Below are 24,818 nucleotides of genomic sequence, written 5' to 3'. Positions count from 1 at the left end.
CCACACACACACACACCTCTGACACACATCTCACACACACACACACACACACCACACACGCCTCTCACACACACACACACACACACACACACACCCCCACACACCCCCCCACACACACACAAACACACTCCACACACACACCCACACATCCTACACACACACACCCCGCACACATACCCCCCCCCACACACACACACACACTCATTTTTTTTTCTTTTTTTGAGGGGGTGCCCCACACACATACCCCCACACACACACACCCCACACCCACCCCCCCACACACCCCCACCATACCTCATACACCCACACATCTACCCGCACCCAAACACCCAACACACCCACACCCACACCATACACCCCCACACCCCCACCTACACCCACACACCCCACAAACCCCCACCCACACACACCTCACTCCCCCCTCACACACACACACACCTCACAGACACACCCCACACACACCTCACCCCCCCACACACACACCTCTGACACACACCCCACACACACACACACACACCCCACACACACACCTCACACACACACACACACCCACACACACATTCCTCATCCCCACACACACCCACACACACACCCCCACACACACACACCCACACACACACCCCACACACACACCCACACATCCTACACACACACACCCCACACACATACCCCCCCACACACACACCCCTCACCCACCCCCCCACACACACACACCACACACACACACACTCATTATTTTTTTTTATTTTTTTGAGGGGGTGCGTGCCCCGGTACACATTATCGGTACATGTACCGGTACGCGTACCCTGGAGAAAAAAAGAAAGACAGAGTTTTTTAAAAATGTAGCATTTTTATATAAATTGGAGGTAGTTCTGAAAAGAACTGTTTTTTATTCTTATAGTTGTTTTATATTTTTTTATTGTTTTGTTTGTACCCCGCGACTTTAAAAAAAAATATATTATTTTTTTTGCCTTGGGGGTCCTTGTGGGACCCCCTGAGCAGGCCTAGGGGGTCAGGGTGTTTCTACTCTGGCCCCTTTGCGAGTTTCACACCTTTGTTTCACTGCTTTCTTGTGCCTTGGTTCTAACAAGGCACAAGATGGCTGCCAGGGACACCCAGTATGCAAGGGGAATTAGTTCCCCCTCTTCAAACATGCACGGGGGCTGCGTTGCAGAGAGGTGTAAAAAAGGGTGTGCCTCATTACACCTCTATGCAATGCAGCCATCTGGCGCATACTGGAGGCTCCTGGTGGGCTAGTTGGCCCCCAGGGACCCCCATTATGCAAGGGGAATTAGTTCCCCCTCTGCAAACGCGCCAGGCGGCTGCGTTGCAGAGAGGTGTAACAAGGGTCATAGCCTCATTACACCTCTGCAATGCAGCCCGCTGGCGCATACTGGAGGTTCCAGGTGGGCTAGTTGGCCCCCAGGTGCCCCCAGTATGAAGGGGGAACGAGTTCCCCCTCTTCAAACATGCACGGGGGCTGCGTTGCAGAGAGGTGTAAAAAGGGCCGTGGCTTAATTACACCTCTCTGCAATGCAGTCCCCTGGTGCATACTGGAGATTCCTGGTGGGCTTTCAGGTCTTATATAGCTAGGAATTAGCATTTAAAAAACCTTTGAAATTCACTGAAAAAACCTTAGGTTTCAGGCCTTATAAAGTTAGGAATTTGCATTTAAAAAACCTTTGAAATTCACTGAAAAAACCATAGGTTTCAGGCCTTATATAGTTAGGATGTAGCATTTAAAAGAACCTTTGAAATTCACTGAAAAAACCATAGGTTTCAAGCCTTATATAGTTAGGAATTAGCATTTAAAAAAACCTTTGAAATTCACTGAAAAAACCATAGGTTTCAGGAGTTATATAGTTAGGAATTAGCTTTTACAAAACCTTTGAAATTCACTCAAAAAACTATAAGTTTTAGTGGTGTTATAGTTAGCTGGACATTTTACTCATACAAAACCATTGAAATTGCTCCTATATAGTTAATTGTACTAAGTATATATCGCGCACCCGCAATCCACTGCTGATGATGTCACATATTAGATCATTCATGACATGGTCAGTGACATCACTGATGACATCTCAAATGACATCACTGATGACATCACTGATGACATCATCCATGTGACAATCACATACACCTTTTCATACACTATTACAATTTTTCATCACTCTTTGTAAAATACAGAGTATCATATTTAAATCCATTGTCACAGCAATACAAGTATCTAAAAATCCACTCAGTGATTCATACATGTATACACACATCTAATCCTTACCTATGGATTCACTTATACATGCTGTCAATGAACAATAGAACACTATCAAAAATACTTATACATCTATATCGACATTAAACAACAGCACGCATCCTATTCACATATGAAGTCAACCTACTCACTTATGCAAACAATGGATCATACTTACATATTTACTTAGCAAAACACTTATACAAACAACACTTCTTCTATTCATTTAGATAGTAAGTCATACTTAGTGAATTATAAAATCATTATTACAAGTATACAGTTATCCATACAGTCACTCACACAATCATTGTGTCTTATGTATACTTATTTATATACAACAACTGACACATACACTGCTTTTTATTTTTCTAGTTTGTTGGACCTGTACCTTTGAGAAATATATTTGCTCGTCACCACACCCATAAAGAGATTCCCTCACCCAAACTGTTAGAACATGTAGTTTTAACTTCATATATCTACTGAATAAACTATTCACACATCTTTGGACAGTCACACACCCTCCACCGAACCACACACACTTTCACACTCCCATACAAATACTCAGTTAACTAATCAATAACTAATATAGACTTTCACATAGCTAGTAACCAACTGTAGAATCAGTTTACACAACAACTGACAAAGTGATACAGATATTCACACAGTTTAGTCACTATCCACTATATTTAGTGAGACATTATAAATTGGTCAAGTAAACAGTCAATTACACTGCTACTAAATCCTCCATCCAAATATTTATTTATATATATCCACTCATTCTTCAATGCAAATTCCTATATATATAATGCATATTTAAATAACGAAGCAAACCACATTCACTGGATGATGTCATCAGTGATGTCATCAGTGATGTCATTTGAGATGTCATCAGTGATGTCACTGACCATGTCATGAATGATCTAATATGTGACATCATCAGCAGTGGATTGCGGGTGCGCGATATATACTTAGTACAACTAACTATATAGGAGCAATTTCAATGGTTTTGTATGAGTAAAATGTCCAGCTAACTATAACACCACTAAAACTTATAGTTTTTTTAGTGAATTTCAAAGGTTTTGTAAAAGCTAATTCCTAACTATATAACTCCTGAAACCTATGGTTTTTTCAGTGAATATATATATATATATATATATATATATATATATATATATATATATATATTTATTTTTTTCTTCAGGCAAAACAGGCACCTAAAAGATTACGGAAACGCTCCCTGGCACTGCGCCTCAGAAACAGCAAGCGTTTGAAGGAGACTGCGTTGCTAAGGCAACGCTGTACACGTGCAGAGTGTGAAACAGAAAGGGCTTACAGCCCAAGGGGAAATGGCCACCAAGACGCCGAGTCATTCGTTCATTTACACGGAGGATTCGGCGATGTACCCGGAGGAAATTGGGACAGCCAACGGCTGCTGGTGCATTATGGAGCCATTGCAGGCAGAACAGTTCTTCTGAATTACGGGAGAGTGTGTCTTGTAGTTTACTAGGTGGATTTTCACACAGCACCTGCGCGCCTTTCAAAAGACACATGGGCCCTTGGCAATGTACTCACAGAAGACCATGAGAAGTGCTCCAGGCCTGAAGCCAGCCCACTACGATAGCATTGGGACTCAAAAAAGGACCCAGGCTAAAGGAAACAAAGTACCTAAATGGTAGTTAAGCCTTAGATATTCAGGGAAAAGCCGCAGTATATTTAAAAACATAAAAGAAAAAAGAACCCAACCATAAATTGGAGTGGTGCTATGATACACCAATCAACCTAAGAAGTAAGTAAATGTGACAAAACCTGATAATCATTATAAACATAAGAAAGAAATAGCAAGAATAGATAATGCCATAATACTTATCTTGTTAAGGAGCAGTGAATATAAAAGAGAACTATGCTTACTGACGAGGAGTTACATACTGTTTTGAAAGTTCTAAAACTGGAATGTTTTGTTTATGATGTCATTTATGTTCTTTAAATGGCTGTGTGTGGGGGCAGCAATAAAAGGTAATTACAAAGTGGTAGTCTCTGGTCTTGTAATGAAATTACCCTTACCTCCCTTGCCTCTACCCACCGCTAAACCTCACAATTACACTTACTTCTATTTCCTTCAACCCATTCCTAAATCCTAAATTGACCCTTACTTCCTGTTCCCTCCACTCAACCCTAAACCCAAACATTACACTTGCCTTCCTTTACCTCTCCCCACCCTTGAACCCTAAAATAGCCCTCACCCCTGTACATATATCCACCCTTGACCCTGCACCTTTATTGCTTTTTTAGAAATAATATAAAAAATAATGTAATTTAAGAACAATATATTCTAACCTGCATGGTAAAGTTTCTTGTGGTAAAGGTTAAAAATACCTGTATGGTACTTACCTGCATGGAAAAGAATGGATGTTAAAAGTCCTGCATGGTAAAGATTGTGTGGTAAAGACTGCTAGGCACCATTTAAGTTTGCCCTCTAAAAAATCTTTCAACAAACTGAACTATCATTCTTGCATTGCACAATTCTTATTTGTTTTCAGTTTTTCTGGCTTGACAACTGGGGGCTTTACCAGCGTGACTGTTATAATTGACTTGTGTCCTTCCTTGCTCTGGCTGTGTCTACCCTGTTGCTCAGCTAGTATGAGTGTTAGAATGCCTGATGACCTCATGGAATGTTTGAGTGAATGGTTCGAGTGTAGAGTGTCAGTTGATGGCAGGGAGGCTGCTCCTGGTGGGGTCTAATTTTCATCTACCTATCTTCTTCTAATGAACTTATCCTGTAACTAAGCTTTAATAAATCCAACCTATTTTATATACCTGGTTCCAAGGACTTTCAATTACCACAGTGACCCTCAAATCTAGTTAGAGTTATGGCAATGTATCTTGGTTCTTAGTAAGGAGACATGCTATCGGATTTTTAATGTGATTATGTCACTTGATCAGAATGTTAGGAGTATCCAACAAAAAAAAACTGATGTGATGATCAAGACCAGGGAGGCAAAATTATGACATTGAGTACTGATATATATGGTTGAGGGAAGGGGAGAGTTCCAGAATGTGAAGCAGGATTTAAAAGCAGAGGCAGTAATTGTATTATTTGATTATTTAGTATTACTGTATCATCAATTCGGGAGCCGAGGTCCCATGTGATCGTGTTAGAGACCACCTAATCAGAGACGCCAAAACACATATCAGTCCTAGACATTATATTAAAATCTTTGAGTAATGTCTTAGATTTGTATGTAAATATGTGAGCATATATTTACATTGCATCTATTTGCGCACTATGAAAAGATCTTATTATTAAATGTGCAAATGACCGATTCACAGAAGAGACTGGGATATTTTGAAATGTTTCATTGCGCATCATTCTGCAGTAGGTATTGCCTTCCTACTGCATATTAATTGGTCTAACTCAACGCATGTGGCTTAGAATCAAAGCAATCACAGAGAGTGCATTTTATCTGACATATAGGGAACAGTAATTCCACAGATTATCACTACCAGTTTACAAAAAATGCACTCTATGTATGTAGGTATGTACTAATTATGTAGTGCAAACCTAATTAAAAGGCAGCAGAACGCTGCACTGGGTCAAGACCATGATACAGTCAATGTGTTATTGGAGGGGTAGCTGGTTTCTAAGCATGAAAGCAGATTGTTACGTCATCATGCTAAAGCCTTAGCATTGTTCTGGCATCAGGTAAGGACAACACGAAAGCCTCAATATAATTTACAAAGCCAAGCTGCTAGCGCTGCGTTACGTTACATTTCAACTTGGGAGATGATCCATGGGTGGAGCATGGGTATTTCCATGTGTCAACCCATGGACTTTGGTGCATTCCCAGATTCACAAAGACTTATAAACCTGGGAATGCATCAAAATGCTACACCTTCTCAAATGAGGCGTAACAAGGAGAAACATCTTTATTTCTCCTTGTTATTTCCTCTTTCCACATGGGCTGCATCCCGCAGCACACATTGACAGTGAAGGATTGTTTTTGTGCAGGAAGGTCTCCTTTCATGTACAAATACAATCATGCCTGTAATGCAGTCACACTTGCACTATGGAGCATGGCTGCATGAAATGGTGCTAGGCTGCACACAGTAAGCAAGGAGAGCGCGGGAATGCTCCATGGGGCACATGCATCAATATTGCTTTTTGCGATTCCTTAATTGCGAAAAATAGAGAATCAGAATTAAGGAATTGCAAACTGCAATGCATCGAGAAATCGCTAAAAAAATAGCGATTTCTTAAAATTCCTTAATTGCGATTCTCTAATGGAGAATCGCAATTAAGGAATAGAGGCCCATAGGAATGAATGGGAAGACATTCTCAATTTGCAAATTGAGAATGCAATTTCAAGGGTGCAGGGGTGTCCAAAGGACACCTTGTTGCACCCCTGAAATCTGCCTATAAGTACATCTTGCACACACACATGCACCAAGGGCATGTGTGTGTGTAAAATGGAACTTTGAAAAATGCACTTTAGTGCATTTTTCCAAGTTTTCGCAAATTACCATGAAGGTCAACTTCATGGTAATTTCCTCCCCTTATTAGCGAAATCGCTAATTTTGTAAGTTTGATGCATTGCATTTAAGGAATCGCAATTTGAGATTCCTTAAATGCATTCGCAATTTAAGAAATTGCAATTTTGTGATTTCTTAAATTGGAAAAGTACAAAAATGATGATGCATTCCAAAAGTTGAAATTGCATTCGCAAACGGCCGAATTTTGTGATTCGCACCATTTGCGAATGCAATTTACAATGATGCATGTGCCCCCATATCTTTATATGAGAATTTTGGGGCATACTTATGAGTTTGCACGCAGTGCAGCGCAAAAAGTCATCTTGCTGGGGCTGCACTGCATGCGTGACAGGGAAAGGGCAGGAGTGTGCTGCATTTAAAAGAATACTGTGCATTCCTGCCTTTTCCCCTGTGATGGTGCAGTTTTGGCTGCGTAGTACCAATGCAGGCCCCTTGCACCATGTTACAAAGGTGCCTGTGTTGTAAGGTGGATTGTTTTTTGTACAAGAAGGGTACACCTTCTTGCACAAAAACAATCCCATAAGTCATTTTCCTCTTCCTATGTGTTGCAGAATGCAACACACATAGAAAAAGGAAAATACAAAGACATATAAACATGTTTCTCCTCATCATGCCTCACCTGGGGAGGCGTAAGGTTTTGATGTATTCCCAGGTCTACGATTTCTGCTCAATCTGAGAATGCATCAAAATCTGTGGATGTTGCATGGGAACACTCATGCAACACGCTTGAAATGCCTCCCCGGCGCAGAGCAAGGTAACACAACAATTTGCGCTGCATTGCTTCAATCATGATTTATGCAGCTACTCAGGGCCATGCACGATGGCCTTGCATAGCTTCATGAATCTCATTTTTGAGTTGCGTCGCTTTTACTTGTGGTGCAAGAGCGACGCAACGGGTCTCGTAAATATGCCCCTTAGTAAATAGACCATATGTCGTATGTAAAGCTAAAACGTAAACTTATTTCCTTAATGAATCATAGGGATATCTATTTGAATGATGTAGGGCGTCGTGGTAGGTTACACAGACAGGCCTTCCTCCCTTTCCGAATATATCATATAAATGGGGCAGGAAACAGATAGAAATAGTTCTAAAATGTTATGTCTCAATTGCCTTTAACAGTGCAGTGGAGTAGCACGGCAGCACAGACAAGACAAGTTTGCTTGCAGAGAGGTTGTCCCTGAAGTACAAGCACCTGTTAGTTTGCCTGGTGAAATAGTGGGAGTGGACGAATACTTAGACATGCAGCCACATGGGCCACACTGGGCCCGAGAGTTTGCAAGGGAACCTTCAGCCAGCAGCTTTTTTTTAAACCTGTAAATACGACGTTGCGCAACGAATATAGTAAGATTAGAGTAACTTGGCAATGTGATTGTTAAGTGCCATAGGGTCTGTATTCCACGTCAAATGCAATATTATTTTGGAAGGCAATACTCAGTAAAATATGTATTGATGAACACGGTACAAACTCAAACAAATGAAGTCCTACTATTGTTCAAAGCACTGCTGGGGGCAATTTCCAGCGCTAATCCTCACGCCAATCATTCAATTATTAATTTCTCACCAGCAACAAAATGAACCACTCCTCAGCCCGAGATGTTACAGCGATCCAGTTGCTGTTCAGAAGGCTCAGCTTGTCATCCACCAGGCCGCCCTTCCCTCCCAGCACGGCTCTCAGTCCTTCACCCAGCTCTGTCACGTTTTTCAGTTGCTGCTGTCGTTTTTCTATCTCCTTCTGTGTTGCCTGTAAGGAATCATTGCAAACATATGGTTTTAAAATGCGCATTTGATGTGGTTTAAATAAGTACAGTGACAGGTGCACAATTTGGTGCAGGACGAAGAGTATTTCTGAGGTATGACGCTCTTAATTCACAATGAACCTACGTAAAGAGATGTTGTACTAATTGCTGGAAAAGGGAACAGAAGCCTGACCTGGGAGACAAAATGGGCCACACAACCTTGCTGTCCAAGATGGTGCTATTTACCTTCTAGGTTGTCTCTGTGGGTAAGCTAGGATTAGCTTCATCTAAGGTGCGGTTGCTGATGACAGAGACTCACAAGGTTAGTGGTTAGGGATAAGCTTGGCAAAGTAACCGTGAAGTCCGAAGAAGAATTTGAGAGTAAGCCTAAAACAAATGAGGTACACCAACTACCTTTTGGGATTGGTCAACTGTATTGGTTAGCATCAATGTAACATGCAAGTGGTATTTCTATACAGTAGAGTTCAGCCAAGAAACTGCTTTAAATGGTGTAACACAAGTTCTCAATGTTCTATTTTACAAAACATCAATTGGAGAAATATATTTCATGATCCTTTATTCTTCCTCTTCACAGTCGGTAAAAACAAGTAGCCAACGTGTTTCGTCCTCTCGGACTTCTTCAGGGCTTTCAATGTAATTATTCCTTTCTGACTACAGAATATGAGTTAATGATTCTCCTCCTATGATTCAAAATGTTTGTACCTCGAAGTTGAAGTAGTAACCAGTCAATGATTCAAGAAAGTATTTAGGTTCCATCATCCTGTGTATTTGAAAAAAATATTTTACTACAACTGGCGGTGTCCCATGATTCCAGAACTGAAGCTGTCAATCTTTCTGCGTACAGGGTTCTCGTGGTAGTGTGATGGTCTTGGTGGAATTAGTCTTGACAGGACGGTGTGGGGTCGGAACTACCCCAACCAATGCAGAGAGATTTTCAACATCCTCTCCACTGAAACCTCAAGGAGCCTCCCAAGATAATGGCTGTTGCATCTTGCCTTTAGCTTGAGGAGCTCAGGGTGGCTTATGTAAGAAACTGGTTTTATAGCATGGTCACCCCTATTGGACCTAGCCTTCCTTTGCTGATTCCATTTTTGTCAGCTTTTAGGACTCTTTGAGCTCTACTTTTGCATAATCAGTGGTGATGTGGTTGTGCTCTCCCTTGAAAATATAGTACAATTGGAATACACCTGATTTGTACATTCAATTTAGATGTAAGTCCCTAGTAAAATGGTACTTACTGTACCCAGTTCCTAGTGGCAACAACACTCATTGTGCCATGCTCTAGAAAAGCATTTTAAAGTTTTTTCTTAGGCATGTCACTGAGGTTTATAGTGCAGTTCTAAACTGCTATTTTGAACTTTGAAAATAAACATTTTGCAATGCCTAAACCCTCTTTTTAATACATATTAGTCACCCCTAAGGTAGGCCCTAAAGGATCATAGGGCAGGGTGCCTGGTATTTAAAAGGTAGGTCTTGTGTTTTTAAGTTTTACATGTCTTAAAAGTGAAAAACGCCTAACATTGTTTTTCACTGCTGAAAGGCTATTGCTCCTATAGACTAAAAATGGCTTACCTTATTACACTTAATACGTGATAAGGTCAGTTTGGGACCTGATAGAGAAATGCTGTTCACACTCGAATAAATTGTAATTTTAAATCATCTTTAAAGGTAAAATCAGATTGTGAACTACTGTTTTGAAAATGACTAATAATCTATTTTCTTATACCCTGCATACACTGTCAACAATTGTGATTTCTTTCTGCTCCATGATCTGACACCAGATCCTATGGCATGGAAGATCGTCAGAGCAAAGGCAAGAGATTCTTCTTGTCCATAGATAATAAACAATTAAAGTCTACCATTTTTTTTTTTGCAGAGTTTTATATAGCACGAACTAGATCCAAACCGAATCAGGTATCAGAGCGCTTTTACATATTTTTCCAGTTACGTTACATTTTTACGTTTTTTTTCCCAGTTACTTTCATTTTAGGCACGGGGAGATTAAGTGATTTGCCCAGAATCACAGGAGGTTTTGGCGTCGTTACCGAGACTCGAACCCAGTTCCTCCAGGTCCGAGGTCGAGCGCCCTAGCCGTTAGGCCAACACCTCTCCCATTTGCCTTACCCAGCATCGATTACAGATAAAGTTGAGTAGATGAACCTTGTGGAACTGGTTGATGGATGGGGCAGGATTGGGAGTTGGCACATGTGAATGTAAACATACCATTCCTCTATTCTACTTCCAAGATTACCTGAAGAAATCCTGGTACATGGTGCCATACTTGTGTGAATTCAGTGGAGTAGTACTGTGTTTGAAAGGAATTTTGTTCTAGGTATGATGGATAACCTGTGAATATTAGGTTTTGTGCACACTAAATTGTATATTTTCCCTTCTTTGTGAGAAGTTTTTCCCGTTCACATTTCACCAAGAATTTCCTGGCATGATGTGATGGTAAAGAAATCAGAGGTGCAGGCCATAATTCCTGCTCGCATCTGAATTGGGATTCCCACTGAAGTCATAATAAGTAGGAATTAACCCCAAGTTGTATGTTTCTCCATCCCCTGGAGCTAGAAGCGTGTACAAATTTAACAGTTAGGGCCTGATTCTGATGTGGGTTAGAAAGCTTCCCAACCGAATTGGTTGGGAAATGGTTTCCGACCCACTTGGATCGGGAGAGTCCGACCGACGGAGTACGATGCATCCGGATGCTTCCAGATACGATTTGGTTGGACTCCCATTGACTTCAATGGGAGCATATGTTCCTAACCGCATCATAATTGGGCCTTGGGTCGGGAAGACACGTTCCCGATCCGATTTGGAAGGAGCAAATGCCATTAGGAGGCTTTCCTAACCTCATTAGAATCAGGCCCTAGGTGGGAATTCTTTCCTAACCGCATCAGAATCAGGCCCCAAGTCTACAAAGTTTCGGGAACCTTATTATTCCCTTTGGTTTTATCTATGGTAGATGTACCTGCATTTCAGGAATATGACCACTGATACTAACAGTGCATTTTTGTGTTTCAACATCCCACATTTTGAGTCAAGTGTCTGTGCTGAGATGTTGCAGCACTAGCCCCAACATATCTTTTCACAAGCAACACCATTGCCTTTTGACTATGGCATTAACGCCGTGGATCCAGTTACAACCTGAAATTGAGGAAGTCTGAATGTTCAGAAAAAATGCCCCTAGTACCAACACAAACAACGGTATCTTCTCCTTGCTATAAAACTGCACGTGTTGCAATAATAACATTAAAGGAAAAGTTATTTACCACAATCTGTCGAAAAAATAAAACTGAAGCATTCTGCCACCTGTGATACCAAGTTTTGGTATTTTATCAAATGTTTCTGTAGCATTTAATCTAGATCAAGTTTTTTTTGCCATCAGCACGACCATTTAATATCCTGGGATTATATCTAAGGTAACAGACGTTTGTTCACAACTACTATGATAGTTATGGCAACCAACAATGATCCCACTTTGAGAATAAGCACTCACTACAACATACATCTGGTCTTCAGACAATTTAGGTAATTCAAGTCTACACATTTCACATATTTTTCATTGAACTCTGTTTAACGATGGCACTACTATAGACAGATATGTCCACATCGTCCGCTATGCTTCTGTCAGTGGGACACATTAATGCAGGCTCAAAATGGCTCTAAACTGGGAGAAAATTACAACAAGGCTTAAGGAGAAACAGCACAACTAAGCAGTGTATCATTTACAACAAATATAAAGGATATAAGTGATAAAATACCATACAACATTTAATGTTTTCAAAACTCAGACCACCGTTATGTTTATAATAATATTTATCAAGATCATTCAAAAGGAGAAAATAGCAAAAGCCTTTCATCCATTTGAGGCCGCTAAAATGAGTATCATTGAGTTAGGTAACAATAAACATCTGTTATTTAGCGCCAAGAGACCCTGAAGGGGTAAACGTGCGCTTTAGAAATACACATTATGTTATATAATCTATATATAGATAAACTAATGTATGTCTGTCTGTCTGTTTGTCCTTTATTCATTACTACACCATTCATCCGATCACCATGAAACTTTGGGAAGTTGTTGAGGACACTCCCGCAAAGGTTTCTGTCATAAAAATGTTTTTTAAATATCGGCCCCCCAGGGCACTCATAATCTTTCGAATACTGATGTACGCACAAGACGGAAAAACAAAAAATTGTGTATCCACAAGCATTCGTATAAATAAATAGTATTAAAACAGCATTCATCCGATAGCCACAAAACTTTGGGAAGTTGTTGAGTACACTCCTGCGAAGGTTTCTGGCATAAACATTTTTTAAATATCGGCCCCCCCAGGTCCTTCATAATCTTTCGAATACTGATGTACGCACAAGACGGAAAAACAAAAAATCATGTATCCACAAGCACTCGGATATATAAATAGAATTAAAACAGCATTCATCCGATCGCCAGGAAACTTTGGAAAGTTGTTGAGTACACTCCCGCGAAGGTTTCTGGCATAACATTTTTTACAATATCGGCCCCCAGGGCCCTCATAATCTTTCGAATACTGATGTACGCACCAGGCTGAAAAACAAAAAATTGTGTAACCACAAGCTCTCGAATAAATAAATAGAATTAATACGACACTTTGAAATGTTTTCCATATTAAAATGAATACATTTCAATAAAAATGACACAATGTAAATTAAATATTATCATAACGAATTTCCTTTCTTCGGAGATCGCAGCAACGCGCGACGGGTAAGCTAGTTGCAAATAAAAACAAGCGCAAAGTGTCCCCCGTCTGTAAAAGAGAACAGGGCTTCTGAGTATCTAGTGAACGGGCGCTAGAGCATTTTGTCTTTCACTGACCTTCAGTGTTTCACTGAGGCATTTTGTCTTTCACTGACCTTCAGTGTTTCACTGAGGTTCTGGGGACAGGGAAATAAGACGACAATGGGCTAAGACCGTCACAACCCAAGAGGGTCTCCCCGCAGGGGACTGTGACGCACTGCGGTTCAAGAAGATGTAAAGACAGGGCTTTAAGTGGCCCGGGTCTCACCAGTGCCTCGAAAGGGGTCTCTATGGGGTTCTGTTTTGTGCCCTGGCACAGACGGTCCATTTTTTTCCCGACTGCTGTGACAGCAGGCACATCATGTGCGCATGCTCACTTCTCACTCGTGGAGAAGTTACGGCATGACTCATGCAAGGTGAGCTTTATAGGGGGAGGGAAATCCTTTAAAGAGAGTCATTTTCTCTCTGGGTTTCCCGTTCACTTTTTGAAACTCAGGAGCAGCAACATTGTCACCAGTGCTTTAAGTCAAAGCTTTTTCAAGATTGTATACAAGCCATAGTTGCTGCTTATTTATCTTTTCCAACTAACAACCATTGTCAAAGCCAAAAATCCTGATTTGTTGTAGGTGTAATGTTACTTGTTGTATCGTATATCTAGATGCAATTATAGAAAGATCAAACTACAAGTCGGGTGGTACACTATGCTAAGCACAGATTTTTAGCTTATGGGATTTTAAAGCCACACCCTTAATTACATTGGTCGTGCCCCTTTGAGAGACCCCCCAGTTTTTTCATCCCACTTAAAGCCCTGCGTGAAGGTATGGATCATAATAAAGACACTAGAAAGGAATTGATAGGTCTGAGAGAAAAGCGAACATTGATTTTTTATAGTAAAAGTAAGAGAAGTTGACAATATATGCTATGACTTATACTTCTTGACTCACTTTCAATCAGAGAGTTGTTTATTTTCATGAAAAATGATGAATATGAGCTAAAACAGGTGATTACACATAAATAGGAAGAAAATAAGGACGGCAGGCAGCACCGATGGTACGTCTCGAGGCATTACTGACTGGTACATGTAAAGCAGTAACAACATTGTAACTGATTGTGAAAACAATGCATATCCTTAGGTGTTAATCCCTTTAGTAATTGAAATGCTGTTTCACTTATTTTGCTCATAGAGTGGGGCTAACAATCCCTCTGATGATGAGTGGATTATTCGAAATGCTTTGGGAAATTGCAGTTTTATGGGGACAAATCTTCGCTATGGGGGCATTAACGAAAAACAGATAAATTGGACGAAATGTGTGGGACTAAAAGAGTTTAAACACAACACGGAGAGAAGATATTTTATTGCTCATGTACAGTTCTCATGAATGAGAAGAGGGTTCAGGTGTATCCAGTCAGTGCTGCCAGTCTAGAAGCTCCAGTACTATATAGCGAGTCTTGTGTGACTGTCATATTGCAGCTCCAGTTCCAACATGCCTCTAAACTAGCAACACCATCAACGTTTGACTTAGGCATTAATGCTGTGCACCCTGTTAAAACCTGCCAGCTGCCACAATTAGCACCGAACCCGGTTTCTACCAGCAAAAGGGTTTGGATGTCATATACTGCTCGGTCATTGAAACACCTGCCTTTCTCTTTTCATGTAGTTGTTTCTACTAATTAGGGATATTCGCTACACTGACCCTCCACTAATGTATTCTCCTAGAATGCCCTTGGCACGTCAACCCTTATTACAGATCACAAATGAAGGGATATGCCGGCGACTGCTAGACAGTCTCGAATACACCACTTGGGGGGACCTTTATATAGGAGGCAAGTTCCATTCCAAAGAGCAATTCTTTGGCGTACATAACCCTACCATTATGGACCTGTTCATGTACATACGATTCTGGCAGAGTGTGAAAGCTGCCACTCCATCGTTCACTTCGGAACCGACTACCCTACCCCCACTGCACGCACTCTTACAACCTGGACCTCCCAAACATGTCACATCCCTGCTGTACAAACACATACAAAATGCACCGCCTCCCTATATACTACTTGCCCGGGCGGAATGGGACAGGGATCTAGAGACGCCCCTACTGGACGAGCAGTGGGAATTTAGTTGCATGCAGACAGAAACAGTTACGGCTAGCAGCCGGCTGCGACTCATCCACTATAAATTCCTACATAGGCTATACTACACTCCTGCTAAACTTCATAAATTCAAATTACAGGAAGACGATAGATGTGCACGATGTGGAGGGGAGGGGTTTATTTTTCTAATTTAGTATGGCAATCTCCACAAATATCAGAATATGGTCACTGGTATTTGAAGGTATGTCCCACATGATAGGGATACAACTACAGCCGAACCCATTGATGGCACTCCTAGGTAGCACCCAGGATATAGCTACAGCACATAAAAAGTACCTTGCACTAGGTCTCCTCATTGCAAAACGTCGAATAGCCTGTAAATGGGGAAGGGGCCGCGCTCCAAAGTTATGTTATGTTATGTTACTGTGATTTGTATAGCGCGACAGCTGCCCCAGCAAAGGGGCGTCCTGGTGCTGACAGCCAAGCAACTCACACGGAGGGTGGAAAGGGGCAGACTACACAGTGGGAAACAGGTACGTTTTAATGGCCTTCCTGAAAGCTAAGTAGTTGGTTAGGCTCCGGATGTGGGTAGGTAGCGAGTTCCAGAGATGCGCTGCCCTGTTGCGAAAGGATCGGCCTCCTGACCGCACCTTCCAAAACCTAGGAAGCACCACCAGGTGCTGACCAAGTGAGCGGAGCTGACGTGAGGGAACATAGGGCGTGACTAAGTAGGACAGGAGGTCGGGGAGTTGAATTTCAGGGCTTTAAAGGTGATGCAAAGAGCCTTGAACTCAATTCTCCTGGCAACCGGCAGCCAGTGTAGCCGGCGGATGTGGCAGACACCGGGCAGTCCCTACGCAAGCCAATCAAAGGTCTGGCAGCTGCGTTCTGAGTCCGTTGTAGCTGCGCAATCTCAGCCTTATTGGACCCTAAGTACAAGGAACAGATATAGTCCAATCTGGACATTATAGTTGCTTGAATGATGGTCTGACGTGTGGATGGATCCAAAAAAACAGTAGGGGTCTAAGCCCCCGTAGTAGCCCGAAGCAGGTCCCCGCCACTTTCTTGGTTTGAACTTGGTAGCTGAGGGATGAGTCCATCCATACCCCCAGGTTTTTGACGGCCTGCTTGGGGGGGGCACTCCCCAGGCTTTCTGGCCACCAGAGTTTGCTCCACAGACCATGGTCCTTCCCCACCAACAAAGTTGAAGGACTGGATACAAGACTTGACCACTTGGCAGGAGCAATTGATGTGCTACGCTGGTCTTCTTACCCTGACGTCGAGACCAAAGGACATATTGGGCCCTCTGACTGCATACCTCTTGGCACGAAAAGTGGATGCGGATACATAACAGGAGGAGGAGGTGGGCGAGGCGCAATCTGTGGAGCTCGCTGTGGAGCCTCCTCTTCCCCCTGCGAATGGCAATGAAGCCCCTGAGCCGTGACTGTTGATAGAAGTGGAACGGTGAGAGATTTGGGTAAGGGGGGAGACAAACTATCTGCACATAGGGAAGATATGACTACCCGCTACTCACTGACTAGATATACCGCCTGGTTAACACTTGAAGTCATAACCCTCGGTTCTCAGATTTGTGTTCTACCATACTTTACGTTTCTCCATTCTCCTTGTGGTATTTTTGCTGAAGCTGTGCATGTTTAAGGGGCTGGACAGGGGAGGGGATTTCATTATGGTTCCTTTGTAATGTATTCATTACTATTTTGGATCAACAGCAAAGTACCCCTCCGAGAGCAAAAACAATATCCAGAACTTCAGGAATTCAAGAGATAATCAATTGTTAGCAAATCTTTAAAATTCTAAATTCTGACTATTTATGTGTTTTTGAAACCTTTAAACTGACGGCATTGCATTTTCAGCCTGAGAATCGTAAGTGCATCTTGAACACCTGAAATAGATCCATTCTACCGACGTTCCAGGTAGTTCCCTTTAATTTTTATATAGGGTAGATCTTCCTTTTACCACTCATAGGAAATTTTGCTTCACCGCTGAATTAAATTTGTATTCTGTATTGCTTGTGAATGCTTATCTACCAATTACTAACATTAGAGCGCTTTATTCACGATATTTTGCTTCGTTAGGCCCTTGATGCAATGTGTGGAATGGTCAACATCAAAGTAGACACAACCTATAGATCTTCACTGTAAATCCATAAAATGTTACCATGGACAAATTTGAAAATGGGTGTATTTTTCTGTGCTTCACCCACATCAAATGCTGATTCAGCACATTTCTAATACGCACAGAATTTGAAATAAGCGTAGTTTCCGTTTTCTAACGTTCTGACAGAACAAGTAGTGCTGTACTCGTTATCAGCAACAGACTAATGGAGGGGTCAGCATGAATGACCTGCAGTGGAACTGCATTAAGTCAGCAAACCTCGCCCACAGGTTTCAAAATAAGACAAAATGGATAAACCATCACGTTCCCCGCAGCTTCAGTATAACTCAGCATTATCAGACGGAATACAAATAAATTCGCTGTGACGAACATGGAAATGTATTCGAGGCAATTGTCACGCTGTGTCATTTCAGCAGAAACAAGGAGGGCTGTTTAAACAGTGCCTTTTTTATTTTAATGTCCCTGGGTGATTGGCATACTGTATTAAGACGGTATGAATAACCAATGTGTTCCCTTAGACTCTGGCATTTGTCCTCTGAGAGAGAGGCCGTAGTGGAAGGTAACACTGCATTCATTAGAAGGTCGGGCTGACTGATGAGCAAAGCACGCTGCTCCATAGGATAAGGGAAGACCTGCAAATGAGGAAACGTCGGCAGCCTCGGGGGTTTCCCCTCCCTGGCGTCGAGTAAAAGGCAAAAACAATCATTAGAGCTGCGGTCTCCAATGCCCCGTGTTGTTTTTATTCCTGCAGGGTACATTTGCAAACATATTGCTTAGGCAGGTGAGAAAAGACAGCTTGCACATCTCAATGCATTCACAACGGCGAGCTATGTAATATAGATGCAAATGTACACATTACTTTCCTCTCTGTTTTAACTGCCACTTGAGTGTGTCCAGCAAAGCTGTATCTTCCGAAAAAGTTGGAAGTCCTTCAACTCTAGTCATGTAAACTGCGGGTGAAGCTTGCCTCGCGTTCTTTCGCATAGCAAAATGTTGTTTTTCTTTTGAAATATCTTGGATTGAGTAGTTATTACCATATCAGTTTCAGTTAAGCCTAGTGATTACCATTCAAATACATGAAAGTGAGTACAATGTTAAGATGCCAAAGTTTCTGGCCCTAGCAGCTCGAAGGCAAAATTGCACTTAAGGACCTAAGACAGAGGCTTGTTGGTCAAAAAACACACAAGCTACCGGTAAAATACTTCCTTTAAGATTCTAGAAATTCACAAATCCGCATAAGATAGACGTATGGTTGAGAAACATGGCAACATTGCCAAGTGTCTAATTTTATGTGGGACTCAGAAAAGAGGATTTTGCACAATCATACGGAAATATATGATATATTAAACTCTGGACAATATTCGGTGTTGATGCTACAGAAACGCCATGCATGCGTAATATACCTCCAGGAATTGAGGAATGTGTGTTTATGTGCATTTAGGCGATACTATCATGTTACGGGTGTTTGATGGAGTATCCCCTTCAAACCATCTTGTTTTATAATATTTTTCTCTTTTTTGCAAAATACCAATACAGTTGAATTTCTATGGTACGAAAAAACTTGCCACGTACAACACTAATACTGACCATCAATAAGGCAACGCCCAGATTTACAAATGATTTGAGCCAGATTTGATTCACTTTTGTGACGCAGCCCCTGCACAAAGTGTTAGGGTATGGTTTACTATCCAATGCAAGCTAGGATTTGTGTTGGATAGTATTCCAAAGTAACACAAATTTGTGTTATACACTGCTTTGCATGACTTTGAGGCAAGCTGACTTTCCATGAGTAGTCTACATGAGTAGTCTAAAGGCATTTCCAGGCAACCAATCCTAGGTTTCAATGCAAATCCATGTCTACAAACATTGATTGACAGGGATTTGAAGCAATATCTTACACGTTCTCAAGGCAGGGACAACAAGATTTTCTTTAAAAATGTCTTATCATTTTTCCAACTTTGCATGTGTGCTGCATTGTACAACATACATACAAAGCGGGAAACATCTTAACCGCATGCGCGCTAGCGGTTTTCCCGCTGTGCGCGGCACTTTTAAAAAACCCGCGTTACATGACGAGCTGAGCTCGTCATGAGCATAGGAGAGGCGTAACTCATGACGAGCTCAGCTGGTCATGAGCGTCGAAGGGGTTAAAGCACAGTTTTGTTTTGGGAGAGCCCCCTTCCAGAAGAAAGCGTATGCTACAGAGAAGGTACCCAGCCTTGCTCTATGACTTGAGGGTGTGTGCGCTGAAGCATGACTGCCAGCACTGGGGGACCCAAAAAAATGCACCATATCTTTGTAAATATGCCCCATTCTTTCTCTTTCCCTTTGACGCAAGGTAGTGGAGCAACTTTGGTGCGGCATTGCCTTGTGTCAAATAAGAGTAAATCTCTCCATGAATGTCCATAAAGCCTTCAGTTGTCCATCATCGGTTTCCACGGTTTCCTTTCTATCTTAAAAATGCACACACAATTGTTGTTTCTTTACATACCACATGTTGGGGTTCTTGTCTTTAGAAATGTGCACCATAAACTTGTTTTCCAAACTAAACATATTTACATTTGTTTTCCCGGGTGTTCAAAAGTCTATGCATGTTTCCTGGAGTTCATATTGAGGTCCCGAGTGACCTGAGGCAGTCTACGTGGCCTGCTTGTATATTTGATAGTTAATAAAAAAATGGCCTAAAGCCAAACCATACTTCGTAGAGATATAACTCTATTCAATAATATAGGCTGAGTATAACACCAACTGGTCTATTCTGCTATATCAGAATCATGTACCCTTATAGACTGCACATCCTCCCAATGTCTATGTAATCAATTGATGCACACAGTTCCTTACGCCTGGAGTCATTCTTATGCTTGAATAGCATTCCTTGTTTGGGTGGTGTGAATATCTGCAGATGTTTAACCTTGGGAGGATGCTCCTTCAAATCAATGCAATAACAGCTACTATGATGAAACACCATGGACTCAAAACTTTTCCTTGCCGAAACAGGGGCCTCTAGTTGGCAGTGGTAAAAACAAGAGGCCAGGGCATGCAAAGAAGCCTCAACGCTGTTAAGAGATTCGCAAAAAAGTTGGGCGGAAGCCCATTGGATGCACTTAAAAACATATATTTAGCTAAAGTAAAATCAGCCGTTACATATGGAGCAGGTATTTGGGGGATGGTTAACATTGGTACATTAGAGCTTTACCACTATTGGCCCCAAACCACATCTTACATCTTGAACTGGGGCTTCCGTATTTGAGTTACTCCATAAGGATGGCCCTGGTCCTCCTGTGGTTGTCAATATGGCAGAGAACTACGGTCGACCTGACACAAACCATCATAAGAGAATGCTGTAATCTAGATCATTATAAAAGGATCGGGTGGCTAAATTATGTAGAAACAGAACTGAAAGCCCTAGGGATGGCAAAACTTTTTCAGGACCCCGACACTTGCAAAGAAGTCAAGAAGAAATGGTAAACGGATCTATATTCCCAAAGAGCAGAGCAAGCCCGTAGGGAAAAAAACGGATCTATCAGTCTTCTATTGCATATGACCTGGTTCCACCATTATCAGGAGAGGGTTTTCATTATTTATCTCACATAAACAATTCACAGCACAGATTCATATTATTACGCTTCAGATTGAATATGATCCCGATACTCTTGGGCTACTCACAAAATAAATATAGAGTAGCAGATCTTGCTCCCTGCCCCTGTAACAACCATGCTGTCCAGTCGGACCTGCATATTATACTATTTTGTAAAAACTACTTTGAGGAAAGGAAAATATTTATACTTCCAATCCCTAGGCACCATGAATTTAGGCAATGCCGGCTCGCCATGTATTTTCTAAAGGCTTTACCAGACCCATTTGTATATTTTTGTGTTGCTTCATTTCTATGGGCCTGTTTCAGGAAGAGGAAAAAGGTGGGACCACTTGTTGATAGTAGTGTGTAATTTTTATTTATGAACCATTCTCTCCTTTTATACAAATGATTTTAAAGGTCCTAATTCTGATCACAGCAAACTTGTTTAATACTTATTTTAACCAATGTAAATATGTATTTAATAACTCGAAATTATTTTATATGAGCTGTTGTGCTTTTATGGTCTATTGACAAAAGATCGAATAAAGCTGTGTGACTGACTGGCAGTGCTATACACCCTGTTCAAGGTGGGACCCTGCCTTCTAGTCAGGATGAGAGGATTACACACCTAAGATAATACCTGCTCGCCCCTGGGTAGCTTGGCACAAGCAGGCAGGCCTATCTCAGAGGCAAGATGTAAAATATTTGTACATAACACACACAGTAACCCAGTGAAAACACTACAAATGAAAACACCAGTTAAAAAAAATAAAGTATCTTTATCTAAACCAAACAAGACCAAAACGACAATAATTCAACATACACAACTCAAAATATGACTTTTAAAAGGTTTCTAGCAATTTTGTCCATACAACTCTATGGATGCGGTAATTTTAAACAAAGTACCTCAGATGCAACAAAATCCACAAAGCAAAACACTGAGCAGGAGTGAAGCTTCAGAAAACACTGCGATGAGTCAGTTTCTGAGTCCACAGGGAGGCAATGCGTCAGTTCTGCAGCAGGCAGGAGAAGTCTTGCGTCAAAGACAGACTGTGGGGGGGAAGTGATGCATCAAAATCCAAGATGGTTCTGGTCTGTGGGTGATGTGCCAAAAAAACTTGCCGCACAGGTGCGATGTTTGGAAATGCGAATGAGTTGTAGGTTGATGAGGCGGTGACAAACAGGCGATGCGTCAATTTCTTCAGCCGCGGTCCCACGATGCTTTGATTCTTTCAGCTGAACAGCACGGCCTGCATCAGGCTCAGTGCGGGGGTCTCGGACTTCAGAAACACAATAAGCTGAACTAAGGCTGCAGCAGTTTCTTTTGCCGCCGACAGGCGCTGCGTCAATTTCTTCAGCCGCTTGGCAGCAATGCATGGAAATTTCTCCTGCATGGCGGTGCTGCATTGGAAAACAGGCTTTTGAAGGATGATGCACAGCTTTTGATAGTTTCAAACAGGTCTTTGCAGCAGGAACAACCCCACGGGCCCAGAACTGGCATTGGCACCACTTGTCAGGTCAGAATTCCCAGCAGTGGCATTCAGAGAGGCTGCAGGTGAAGTCTCTGATGGCCCTGAGACTTCCAACAGGATTCAAACACATATAAGGCCTTGTAGAAACTTCACATGCAGTGTACAAAGCAAATTCCAGTCATTTTCCTTTCCAAAGGAACTACAGGTCAATGCAGCAACTACAGGTCAACCCAGCAAAGCAGCACGCAGCAAAGGAGCAGTACTCCTCCTCACAGCTCTTCAGCTCTTCTCCTTGGCAGAGGGTCCTCTTGATCCAGAAGTGTTCTAAAAGTCCGGGGGTTTAGGTCCAATACTTATACCCATTTTGGCATTTGAAGTAGACATTCTTCAAAGGATTGTCTTTGTACTGCACAAGTCCTTGTTCTGCCTGGTCGTGGCTCCAGTACACTCCAGGAGGTGGAGACGGCCTTGTGAGAGGCCAGGCACCTCCCTATTCATGTGTCAGTGACCACTCCTCCCACTAACAAACTAAAACCCCAGCTCTACCTGAATATGGGATTAAACATTAACATCAAGGAAAAATTTCTAAGATTCTGACTGGGGGTAGGTCCCTTTAACCAATTCCTGCCGCCTTGGGAAAGAAAGGAAGGAGCCCAGCAGTGTCGTTTATGCGGCAGCGGTATTGTGGACGCAATCATTGTTATATGCATCTGCAACATGCTAAAAGATATAAGGGTTACTTTGTTAAAGCCAGCATTCAAACAGTACGGAGCCAGATCATGCAGACAAGCGTTAATGATGTGCTTCAACCCCGACCTGGTTCAGCTAAATTGCCGGCTCAATAAATTCCTTGATATAACTGCAAAAAAAATAAAACACTGGACTAATTATTACACGAACCAACTGGAATGTAATAGGAACAGCCATAGTTAAAATAATATTGGTATCGAACATGGCTAACGTACAGAACGTTTTAATTATTTGTACTATTTGAAATACCATTTATTATATTTTTAACACCAACCATGAGAAATGTTATCTTTTGTATGCAATGGTTTTATTTAATCAAGCAAAAATAAATAAACTTCAAACTTCACTCCTCCCACCACTCTAGCTCAGGAAGGCCCACGAGTCTGGTGGTGGGCCATCAGGATTTGAGGAGCACACCTCAGCTCCCTTTGTGTCACTGTCTAGAGTGAATACACAAACAGGCCCCTGTCAGACAAAACCAATCAATCAATCAGGGGTTTGTTAAAGCACGACTACTCACCCGTAAGGGTCTCAAGGCGCTAGGGGTGGGAGGGTGCAGGTTCCATTCCATCAAGGAGGGGGTCTGTCGAAGAGCCAGGTTTTGACGTTTCTTGCGAAGATGGGGAGCGATGTTGTCTGTCTGAGGTGGAGCGGAAGGGCGTTCCATGCTTTGGCCGCGAGGAAGGAGAAGGAGCGGCCTCCCGATCTGGTCTTTCTGGTGCGGGGGACCACGACGTATGAGAGCTGGGCTGATAGTAGGGTCCTTTGGGGTGCGTGGAATTTGAGTCGGCTGTTCAGGTATGCTGGTCCGGTGCCGTAGAGGGCCTTGTGTGCGTGGGTGAACATCTTAAAGGTGATTCTCACCTCGACGGGGAGCCAGTGGAGTGTGCGCAGGTGCTGGGAGATGTGGCAGTGTTTTGGCAGGTTGAGGACCAGTCTTGCGGCGGCGTTCTGGATGTTCTGTAGCTTGCGGATGAGGTTTTTGTTTATTCCGGCGTAGAGTGCGTTGCCGTAGTCGAGTCTGCTGGTGACCAGGGAGTGAGTGACTATCTTTCGGTGTTCAAGGGGGATCCATTTGAAGGTCTTACGAAGGAGGCGGAGGGTGTGGAAGCAGGAAGATGAGACAGAGTTAATCTAGCGGTCCATTTTGAGCTCGGAGTCCAGGATGATTCCCAGGTTGCGTGCGTGGTCTGTGGGGGTTGGAGATCTTGTATCCTTGGGGGATGGCGATGGCGATGTCCGGTCCCGAGGTGGTGTTGGTCCAGGTTTCGGTGAAGAATGCTACGTCCGGGGTGGTGCTGTCGAGGAGGTCCCAGATTTCTGTGGCGTGTTTGTGAAGGGATCGGACGTTGAGGAGGATGCATTGCAGGGTCTTCGGTTCGGTTGTGTTCTTGTGGGCGGGTTGTGCTGGATCCGTGTTCTTGGCGGTGCTGCAGGTGTGCCGGCAGCGGTGACAGCTGAAGG

At 42.4% G+C, this 24,818-nt stretch overlaps 1 protein-coding gene across 7 annotated transcripts in view; it reads right to left on the bottom strand.

Moving 5' to 3' along the window:
• The window catches only part of DMD (dystrophin), a 6,826,337-nt gene that overhangs the window by 4,347,066 nt on the left and 2,454,453 nt on the right, over positions 1-24,818 (bottom strand). For all 7 annotated transcript variants that reach the window (XM_078657819.1, XM_078657824.1, XM_078657821.1 and 4 more), the window contains exon 35: positions 8,359-8,538. In XM_078657819.1, coding sequence (XP_078513945.1) covers positions 8,359-8,538 — 180 coding nt within the window. The remainder of the gene's footprint in view (positions 1-8,358; positions 8,539-24,818) is intronic.

This window comes from Lissotriton helveticus, chromosome 8 (genome assembly GCF_964261635.1).
Source record: "Lissotriton helveticus chromosome 8, aLisHel1.1, whole genome shotgun sequence".
In the NCBI taxonomy this organism is placed as follows: domain Eukaryota; kingdom Metazoa; phylum Chordata; class Amphibia; order Caudata; family Salamandridae; genus Lissotriton; species Lissotriton helveticus.
The sequence above is the reverse complement of the archived record's forward strand: the minus strand, read 5'-3'. Positions and strand labels throughout refer to the sequence as shown.